Source organism: Rhea americana, unplaced genomic scaffold (genome assembly GCF_003343005.1).
Source record: "Rhea americana isolate MKP2758 unplaced genomic scaffold, rheAme1 scaffold_191, whole genome shotgun sequence".
In the NCBI taxonomy this organism is placed as follows: domain Eukaryota; kingdom Metazoa; phylum Chordata; class Aves; order Rheiformes; family Rheidae; genus Rhea; species Rhea americana.
In genome coordinates, this window is record NW_028186050.1 from 1,271,554 (window position 1) to 1,282,803 (window position 11,250).

The 11,250-nt window shown below is 46.1% G+C and overlaps 1 protein-coding gene across 1 annotated transcript in view; it reads left to right on the forward strand.

The window, feature by feature from the left end:
• The window catches only part of LOC146597115 (peripheral-type benzodiazepine receptor-associated protein 1-like), a 32,919-nt gene extending 22,446 nt beyond the window's left edge, over window positions 1-10,473 (forward strand). Inside the window, exons 5-6 of the mRNA XM_085302758.1 lie at window positions 9,844-9,990; window positions 10,048-10,473. Of these exons, the coding sequence (XP_085158884.1) occupies window positions 9,844-9,990; window positions 10,048-10,473 (573 nt within the window). The remainder of the gene's footprint in view (window positions 1-9,843; window positions 9,991-10,047) is intronic.
• Window positions 10,474-11,250: the final 777 nt, after the last annotated feature.

Here is an 11,250-nt window from a genome sequence, read left to right on the forward strand (position 1 = left end):
CTGAAGCTGAAGTCACGGGAGAGCATATTGGGAAATGGCACTTTTTCCACCCGACCAACAAGTGCCTGCAGCCTCCACCAGTGCAGGGCCCGCCCAGGCATCCGGCAGAGGGGTTCACGCCGGCTGTGGTGCTCAGCACCAGGGCGCTCTGGCTCCACAGTGCTTCCAGTGAAACTCCCCGCACCTTCCTCCCCGGAGCACATCTAGCAATCTGCCTCCTGCCACCAAAAGTGCAGCCACCTCTCCCACACAGAAGCACCTGAGCATTACCATGAGCTGTAACACCGTCCTTCAGCYCCAGGCTAAATCACAACTTTTCTGCCTCAGTTTCCCCTTCTGCAAAATTAGGGTAATTATGCTGGACACCTCAGGGGTGGGTGTTCAGGGAGTTTAATGAGCTCTTTGTAAAGTGCTTTGAATATGAATACTGCTACAGATAGTAAGTACTAACTATCAATTATTAAGTGGGAGTCAGGTTTCAGGAGCTTTATAACCGGGAAAGGTTAAGCAAGTGTAATAGCAGAAGATGTGTAATGAAGCCCAGTACTGCCCTGTAGCACTGGCTATGAAAAGCTAATATCCACAGTAAAAATTCCAGCTCTGTGGCCTATGCAGAGTATTTTGCTCTGCTGCTATAATGATGACACTTAGAATTAGACYGACATAACCTAGAGAGCTCTGGGGACTCATCATCTCTGAGATTTCACTTAATTATTGGCAAACTCTGTCATTTAGTATCCCGAGCAGGCTGCGCTATGTATAACCAACACATCTAATTTGATTTCATCTTGAATTGCTCCTATGAGTGGTCTTGAATGGAACCGCATCTGGTATCTTGGCAACGTCTCTTCTTCCCTTGGAGAGAGCTGTCCTTGAATCTATAAAATGGATCTCTTACGGCAGCGCGGGGGGTGCATGCGCGCATGTGTTTCGGGGGATAAACCCTTTGAGAGCGCACAAAGGGAGGCTTTGCTTACACGCACAGTTCATGTGTTTAGGCTTTTAATATTTTTTCCAGATAAATTATAACCATGAATCTTTGTGTAAATGTTTTTTTAAACTAGGGCAGTGGATTTAAGAAGCACTCACGCTACTTCACCTTTAATTAGAGCTTTCAAGAAGGGATTGGTTGCTGGTCTGTATGGACAAAACATTATTGCTTTCTCCTCTCCCCTCTTTGCCATATACAATTAGGAGGGTGGGATCAAGTGTACATTTCAAGTAGAAAAAAATAGTCAGCATAAAAATACATCAAAAATGTTTTTTTTTTCGTGTGTAACCCAATAAGGTTCAGAATTTTGGCATGGAGGTGCAAGGACCACTGAGCTGCTCATAAACTCAGGATTTCTCTGTTCAGTTTGCCCTTCCATCCTGCCACTGGCTTTTGGGGAAGGAAACTTACCCCAATTCCACTTTCATGTACAATGTAGAAGTGGGAGACGATTCACATCTCCTTACCTTCTTCGGTGTTTTGGATCCTATGTTTACATGGTGATGAGCCCAGGTAAAGCAAAGACAGGGTGATTCCAAAGCGAAGATGTGCCTTCCACTGCTGTTGCTCTACATGGGAGAAACGTGCAAACACAGCATTACATTTATATATGTGACATTATTTCAAGAACTTCTCTAGGTTCTATCGCTCCTTGATAAAATGTCATTTTCTGAATTAGAGGAATTTCACCTGCCACTTAAAACTTGTCCTCTCCTTTTGCTGTAATAGACTTAAATCACTGCAGTTATTTCAGACAGTGCAGTATCCTACTAGTCAATAAGAATTAATCCTGCAAAGCTGAAAGCACAAGGATTCTTTTTTTCTATTTATTTCCAGAGATGGAGGATTTTATCACATGTATAGTGTAAACAGCAATGGAGAGTCCACTCCTTTTGCATCATAAATTGCACACACTTAGGAGTCACATTTTAGAATAAGTATGGCTCTTTCAGCTCTGAAAAAAGAGAGGGACATCAGGGAAGCTCAGGAAGCAAATCAAATTACAACTTGGGTTTATTTTATGATTTATAGTTCAGAAACTATATAACTTTTTTTTTCAGTCTTCTCTTGGTCATTTCCAGACTAACAACTGAAAATTTTAGTGAGACTAAAATATAGACTGGCGTCGTGAACATTACCAAGTGTTTGATCATTTGATTAACTACTTGCCTATTTGACAAACTAATACTCACAGAACTCTTTTTTTCCACAGGAGAGGTCAGTCTTTCCCTATTCAGAAAGCAAGCTGGGGTATCTCTTGCATGACAGATCTTTTACGAAACTGAGGGTGGCACAAGCTGCCTATGTACTACAGATACTGTCCATTTACCTCTTTACCCTCCTTTCTTAATTCTCGTAAGCAGACTGAAATCACAGTAACACGTGCACTGGTGAATAGACGGTTTCTGAGTGGTCAGTGTACATTCATTCTAATAAAATGCTCAGGGCTTCCTGGACACACAGGATATGAATCCGTGAATGTGGAGAAGATGACCACATAGCATCATCATTACAAAACCATATTAGCATGCTGCTGCCTGCGGAGCAGCTATGGTACTGTGATACCCTGCACATTTCAACACACTGAGCCAAAGAAAGGTAGACCTGTGCAATCATCTGCCCAGGCACACAGGAGCTACTTATCAAAAGGTGTGATCTTTGATTGGTATTTTCTTCTGCAATGATATCCCTCACTTACAGGGCTTCTTTCTGACCGTTTCTGCCAATAACAGTCTGCTTTGAAGYAGAGAACAGTAATCCCTGTTTGCTATTTGCACTGTAGGTTTGGCTGTATTGAGGAACTTTGTGTGATCTTCCAGATAAGCTGAGAAAATAAAAATGAAGTTAACATCATGATATTTCAGGTCATTAATAAGGGAAGTAATGTTTGGAACCAGAACGGAGATGGCAAGGCTGCTGGGAGAGCTCCAAGCACCCCGCGGGAGTGCAGTCTCCCCAGTCAGAGCACTACGCAGGGTGCATGGCGCTTCTGGTTCCTGCATCACATTTCAATGAAGTTAGACTAGCTAGTAAAGAAAATGTTTACAAGCATACATGAAAATGAGCAAAGGGACTTGTACCATTTCTAAAGTACATGCAGATCTGGCTCTAAAGTTTCTGAAAATCTTTGTTCAACATGGGCCTTTCTCCAATTTAAAGAATAAAATACATTTTTTTCTTTTAAATTTAAACCAGTGTGGTGCCATTGTGGAATGGAACATGTTTTTTAAAAAAAGCCAAGGCAGTCCTTTGATTAAAAAAGAATGAYGACTGCCAGATCACAGTTATCGCTCAAGGTTTCTTCCAGATTTAAGGTTCTCTCATTTGACGTTGGTCCATTTGGTTGCATTGTTTTCAGCTTACACAGTGCAGTGGAGCCATAGAGAAGCCAAGAATCAAAGAAGGGATCAGTGATCAAGTCTGTGCAGGAATCAGAGTTCTTGTTTCCCACTGCATAACCAAGCAGTATGGCCTCCTAAGGACAACTGAGTTGTCAGAGAGATACTTTCTCTACAGACCTTGGGATYTGATCTTTCCTGTCAAATGCAGAATTCACAAACAGCTTGTTTTTATGAATTTAAAAGTCTTTCAACTTCATTCCTCCTTCCTGGCTCTTTCTTCCATATCTGCATGCATCAGTGGCATCACTTGCACACCTTCTCAGGCCTCAYGAAGAAGGTGGCTGTTGCTGCTCTGCTCTCTAGGTCAGTGTTCCCATCACTTATTTCGAAAAGGCTTTTGGAGGCACAGGAGTGAACACATGTGCAGAGGTGGGAAGAAGAACTAGAGACAGGTTTCACTTCTGGGAAGAGAGAACATCTGGGAGAAGGAGCCCCAGGCTGGGCTGGCTTCATGATAAACTGGAGCACAAATTGAAGTTTGTGAAAACCCTCGTCAGAGGATTTCACTTAGAATTACCAGGAAAGGCCAAGAACATTTCAGACTCCCTTCTCCCATGCCATTTGCAGATGTAACCCACCAGGACGCATGACACAGTTGTCATCATGAGATTGGCGAGTTTTTATCCCCATTTAAATCAAACTTACAATGACTCCCTCAGTATTTGACTTTCTAAAAAAAAAAAACCACCAAGGGCTCTACAATCACGCCATCTATCTGTTCCTAGTTCCCAGTAATGTTTGAACTGGATGACCAGTTTCAAGGAAAACTGTTTCTAAGCTATTAATCTCCCACACTTTTCATGAAAGTGAATGTCTGCACWGAACATGAAAGCTCTTGTCATAAAAAACCTCCTCTGCCTCATAATGAAGAAGATCTGGAAGAGGACGCGTGGTCCTCCATCCTGCTCTGAGTTAGGTTGAAATTTATCTACATTTTCTTCAGTGGATGGTTGTTGAGACTGAACTTGCTCTTGAAAATCCCTAGTAAGGGGATTCTTCAGCATCCCCGATAAACCAGGAGTTGCCACGTGAGACTTTGCCTTCCTCCACACACTGCAAAAGATGAAGCCATCTTCCGGTAGGAAAAGCTCCAGTTTTAGAGGGAGAAAAATAAAGAAAGGAGGAAAAGGGAAGCGTCCCCGAGTGACAATATTGGATATGCTCTCTGTATCCTGAGGTAACTCAGCTTCCAAACGCAGCAGCTGTTCACGGAGGCAATCCCTTTCAGAATTTAGCAGTATTTGGAGAAACAAAGCCCAATAGTCCCATAAGGACAGACTGAAACACAGCAGTGCTGGATGCTGCCAATTTGTTGCTGACAGTACTTTGTATCACAACCATCAGCTGGGAATAGGCAATGGAAAACACAGTCCTAACACCTATTTATCTCCAGCAGCCTCCACTCCTTGCGTCATTTCGCTTTTTGTATAAATCTACTCTCCATGCCCTATCCTTTCATGAGAGGCATGGATCTGGGGCTAAACGTAAAGATACGTATCATAGAGACACATCCTTTACCTCTGAATCCAAGTGAGGAAGTATTACTCCATTTTGAAGTGCCGTGAGATAAGAGCACACAGCCAAATGCCATCTCCATTAACAGCTCGGCGAAAAGCGTAACGGTGCGCACAGCACAAGGGCACTCGAGCCCGCAGCACCGCCAGCTCCCCAGCACTTGCCACRCAGAAGACCAGAGCTCTGAAGAAGCTCAGCCTGCTGCTAATCRGTTCCCTTGCTCCGAGCCCTGGACCAGCCCTTGCTCCGACAGCAAACCCAGCAGAGGGCACTCCTAAACAAGGGCCAGGAGGTGTCCAGAGGTGTCCTCTGCCACTGGGGCAAAGCCACCTCCGRATCATGCTCTTGCTGTTTGCATTTAAAGACTGGCCTGCCCACTTTCTATTCACGCAGTGGCATCCAACACRAAAGGAAACCCTGACAGAAGATGAGTTTTCTGGAGGAAAAAAAGTGGACACATTCACCAGCACGTTTGCTCCCAATGTGTGTTTGGTTTGCAGAAAGTGGTAGTTTTCTGYGTCCTCTAGCTCATGGCTGTGGCTCCTACTGTGGCGTTCCCACCAGGCTTGCTGCCAGTGCCCGAGAGCTAGGGATCRTATATCAGTATTTATTAAAAAAAGAAAGAGTATGCGGAGGGGTAAAAAGATCTTGTTTTAATGGATAGAGAGCGAGCAAAYGAGGAATTCACAGTTTTTGCCTGCCTTTATATTTCCGCGCAAAATAATCATTTACAGGTTAATCTTCACTGCTCACTGCCATCCTGCCAGATCTGCTCAAGCCACCCCTTTACCTATACCACAGGGCGAAGGAGGTGTATGGATCCACCAGCCTTCCCAGGGAGCCCTGAGCAGGCTGCTCACAGCCTGCGGATTGCACTGCCCGTCATTGGGGAGCTTGTGCATCGTGACTGCAAGCTCCATGGGCCATGGTGGCCTTCTAAATAATTAGAAAGTGTTCAGGGATTTAGTTCTAGCTTTCCCATTTGAGAACTTTCCTTTCCTCTGCTTTCAACATCGTGTGTTATTTCCTCTGCGCTGACTACTGTACCTTCCACCTTTCCAGGAAAATTATTTCAGAATTTTGCCAAACATGCCAGAGAGGGGACAGAGACTGAGGCAAGAGAAAGAGAGATGCATTTACACCTTCTTCCTAGCACCTAATACGAGTCCGCAATGTGCCAGCTCACAATAAATCCTCCTGCTGCTTGCTAATAAGATAACTGCCTCTCCACATGCAAACATTACAACCAGGACGTAAGAGACTGTTACACTTCTCGGGAAATAGAGTGCCATTTAGAAGTTAACGCTGAAGAGTCTGGAGGTGCAAGCAAGCAGATGGGCGTGGGAAGGCGGCTGGGGGCAAGCACTTACTTCTGAACTCAGTTCGAGTAAGATCGAAGCCCGGCCCTGTGTGTAGGATTGTGCTGTGGGATGGGAAAGCCACGTGTGATCTGCATTCTGCCCTCATGATTTTATGCCTGCAACAAGAGCCAAAAACCTTCTCTTCCTCTCACCCGCAGGAGAGATGTGACAGGAATAAAACAAACCCCAACTGACTCTGGGGAAATAAAGGTACTAAAAATCAGCTCTATGTACGCTCTGTTGGCTTCAGATTCCAGTCACAAGCACCACTTTCTATCGATGGGTTTGGTTCTCATTTAAGTGACAGCAATGTCTATCAGACCAGTAGCTTAGATTAGGGCCCAGCATCACTGTGCAAAGGCTTGTCCATCTTTGCTGGGTGTTTAAGTTCTCAGGTTCTGAATTCTTGCCTGTGGCTCAAGGAAATAAACCTGATTTAGTGGCTTTTTAAAAATTATTGGTTGCAAGAGACACAGGCAGATTGCAGACAAGAGGCCAGTTCCTGCTCCTGTTGAAGGCACAGAGTTGAGGCATCAGGATTCATTCCTGACTGCTCTAGGTTTTAGGGACAAAGAATGAAGAASCAGCTGTAAGGCCAAAAGCAAGCACTAACTTGCTGTCAAACCTTCGTGATCACCTCTGAGGGGAGAAACACAGCTTGTAAAAAAAATTGTAAGAGGATAACTGCACCTTCTCCTTCATGAAAAGGAGCAAATTCCAAAGTGTTTCTTCTTCTGCCTGCTGTGTGATTTGCTTCAGCTTCGTTTCACATGCTGTCTCACACAATAGCCTCCAGGGATTCTTAGGAAAAAAATTTAGCTGCCTCACCTCCTATGCCCAACTCTTGCCTTACTGCAAGAAAATTATTTTCCGCTTTCCTAACAAACCAGCTTTAGTTGTCACTGTAGTTAAGGTTATGTCAACACTTCTATTATAAACTCCTCTTGTCAGGAATTTACAAGTCGGCTGTAAAAATTCCCTTTGCACTTAATTTTGGCATAGATGGCAAAAGCCCTGGGAGCACATTAAAAAAAAMCCCACAACATTAGATTTTAACACATTCAAAGAAATGAAAATTTCAGCGTTAATGCAGACACTGCACCCTAAGACAAAGGCCTAAACCAACAGCTCCAGTCAGTGTGTGAATCCTCCGCTGAAACAAGTCACCTCGGGATGCCCTGCACTCCCGCGTTGCAAATATGGGAACATCACACTGAGGGGCACGACAGGAATAAGAACAAAAATCTCCTGAAAAAAACCTCATCTGTTCATAGTGCCATAATTAAAACACAAACTGCCCTGTTTTTTGAGGGATACATCCTGTCTCTCGTACCAAGAAGCTGAGATTAATGTATGAAGGTTTCAGAGGAGTTGGGGAAGGATTATTTTCCTCTGTCTAAAATATTTATCTCACCTTCATCCTCATCTACGCCCCTCATAATCACCAGCACATTTTGCTTTTCTGGTGCATTACTGCCGTTTATTTTCATTTCAGAAACAGAACAGCGGTATGGAGAGAGGTTAAATGATTTGCCCAAGGTCGGAGAGGACATGCCTCTGAACCGGGAATGGAGCCACGTCCACGACCGGGACCCAGCCTCCCAGAGCCGCCGTCCTCTCATGGCTTGCTAAGAAGTAATGGCAATTTATGGACCCTAATCTAGTTCTGAGCCTGCAATTTCTTCTCCCTTCCCCGGGCTACTGCTTGGCAGGATTTAATAGTTGCTAGCGTCACCCTGTCCCTCTGCTTCCAGCCTTGCTTTCCGAGGGCTCCTGAAAGACCTGGGGCTCCTGAAAAGGGCCGGGTTTAGCTGTGGGGAACTAGAAGGAGCTCTTGCGTGGCCTCCCCACACTCTTCCTACATGGGAAGTTTGCTCAGCCGCCGACACGGAGCCAGGCRTGGGTTTGCTGGGGACGCAGAGATGCGCACTTCTGCTTTCGTCCAGTCCCCTGCTGAAACTGAGGAGTACATGGCACTTARCTAATCTCCGTATGTCTTGAGGGAAAGAAGAGGGGACAGTCGGGACAATGAAAAATAAGATACGGAAAGGACATGAGTATTGTCAAATTAGTCTTTGGTTCATTCAAATGCTTCAGGAAATCAACAACCAAAAGCAAGTAAAAATAATTCAGTCAGAACTAACACCGCTTCAGTAACATCACATTTTAAAAAGTAAGATTCCAGCTCTGCAAACGTATTTATTGCATGTAAATAACTACATCTGTGCATATGACTTACCTTTGCAAAGCTGTGCCCTGTTCGCAGCATCACAAACCACATTTTAAACAAACTCAGTTCTGTAACTTTTACCTTCCTCTACACGGACTGACAGTAACACTGCTTACTTTAGAGACAGCTTGTGGATAAGGCGGACGAGCAGGAACCCTGAGACAATCCAGGCCCAGTCCTGACCATACGATGGTGCAAGGCTGGAAGGAAAACTGCTGAATTCTGTGAAACAGAATCAGGCCCAAAAAGCGCAAAAGGAATTTACAAAGCAAGATTTTCTGTAATATGGTCCATTGGCTTTTGATAACAAAAAACACATTGTAAATGGCCAAGAAATTAATCTTTAAAAGGCAGCTGTAACCCATGTGTATTAACTATTTTTTTCAAAGACATTTCCTCTGGATTTCTGTTACCTCCCTTAATACATGTTTCCAGCCAGCAGAGATGTTATGCTCTGTGGGCAAAATATAATATGCATTTTTAAAACATTTATAAATATGTATTCACCCTATGGACTTACATGGCACTGTAGGAGCTGTGTTTTGGTCTGCCTTCAAATGAAGGCAGTCTTTAAAAAGTAATTACAAATATACTAAGGTGTATGTTCAACACAATGCACAGGGATTTAGCCACACAAATTTCATTAGCACTAATGAGAGGTGTGCAGCTGAAGCCCTGCATATCAAGACATCATGCATAAAGAAAAGCCTGTCTGATGATGTATTTACTTATTAAACCAGAACAGCTCTGAGGGGCGTGCAGGTWTATCTATTTTTATTTATTCCTTTTCAAAGGAAATGAAATGCACACATGCACACACACACCTATACACTACAGAACTGGAAAATTTTAAATCTGGGTATATTTATATATTGAAAAATCCATTTCAATGCTTCTTCAGCTGTTACTATTTTCTTTGCAACTGGCAAGATTAAGATGTCCCTTGAGGACACAAACCAGAAACATGCAAATAATCTGACTGTGTGGCACRTCACTTTTGTGCTACAATAAACAGGTGTGATCCCAAGGCGGTGGTGGTGTGTTTTGGTAGAGCAGAGACTGCGACACCCAGCACCCAGAGCTGGGAAATCCGCAGTTCACCTACCTCTTTTTCTCAGCTCTCACTTTCTCTTTCCTCCTTATAAAACTTCTTTCCTTTTCTCGGGAGCGGGGCTAGCCGAGGGCAGGGGGCCGCTGCTAAGAGGAAGCCGTGTTCGCAGTGCACGCCCGTGGGTCACAGGCGGGAGACGTTTCCCGCCACAGTTTTGTTACTTTCTGGACACCAAGAACACATCCTTCCTTTTAGCTGTACTCYCCAAAGCAATTGCTTGTTTTCTTCTCTAGACCACAAGCGATTCCCCCGCGGCGCAGCTGCGGCGCGCGCTCGCTGCCAAGTTCGGGGCCCGAAGACGTCGCTCCGACGCACCGTTTGAACGCCTCGATGCCATCTCCTACATCGCTGCGTTACGGGGCCGAGTTAGGGCCAGCAGGGTAAAGGCGATTTACAACCCGCGTAGCGGCATCAGTCGGACCTAGCAACCCCCCTAGCGACGCGGGCGCAGCCGTGGCGGCGGCAGCGGCATTGTTCGGGCGGGAGGTCGCCGCTTGGGCCTAGCGGTGAACGGCCTGACCTCGGGAGCTACGGAAAGCCGAGAAGCCGAGCAGAGCGGAGGGAGACCCACGGAACGAAAACCCGYGGGCTCCTGCCTGCTTCTTGCACGGAACCTAAACAAGTTCTTCAGCGAGAAATACGGCCATGCTTCCTGCACRCTGCGGGCAAACGTACTCACCGTAGCCGGCCGCGCGGAAGAGCGAAGGGCTGTGCCGCCTGCACGGGGCGGCTTGGAAACCAGAAAACCCGGGCGCAGGAAAAGGATGAACACGGAAATCGCCGCAGCCGGGCGCGCGTGGCGACGACCAGGCTGCAGGCCGCTGCCCCAGCGCGCCGACGCGCGGAGCCATCGCACGCCGTGAGCGGGCGCTACGGGCACCGCCGGCGTTTCGGCTCCCTCGGGAAATCCAGTTGTAGCTGGCTTATATGCGGCGTTTTGCCACCAACAGTACTGAAACGGGTATAAACCCCACTCCCCCCGCCCTGCCTCTCTCGTCGCTCGGCACCGCGAGACGCCCGCCCGCCCGCGTGCCGCCGCGCGTCCCCCCGCGCTCCGCCAGCAGCCGGACCCCACCTGCCTGGTGTGTCCCGTCTCCAACCATGACCCCGTTCTTCTGCTGAACGTGTGCAGCTGAACGCAGTGACAGTGCTCCAACGGCAACTGGGAAGTACGGAAAACGCGATGGATTTGATCCCGGACGGGGGGCACTGGATCAGCACGCGGTGCAGGGGGGGGCCTGATGCCRAGCTTCCAGCCACCGTTCAGTTTTGCTTAACAAAATACGTAATAAATGTTAATATTTTGAATTTCAGTTCAAAACCATCCTGTTCRGTGACCAACCGGTGGGGACAATTCACCTCCCCCTCCCTGTTTGCTGGCTGTAAGCGACCAGCTGGCCGGGGCAGAGAAGCTCAAATTGCAGCTGCCTTCACCCTGTTTAGCATTCAAGATAAACAGACGACTTTGGTTTGCAGCAACAAAATATTGCCTTGGAACTATTATCTTCCAAAAAAGGAATTTCTTCTGTTAAATGAAACACATCTGCACATACGTGTGGTTTTCTGTGTGTCTGGGTACAGACATATACACACATAYGTAGTTACATAGAATTCTGCATATTAGAAAGGGGATTTTTAAG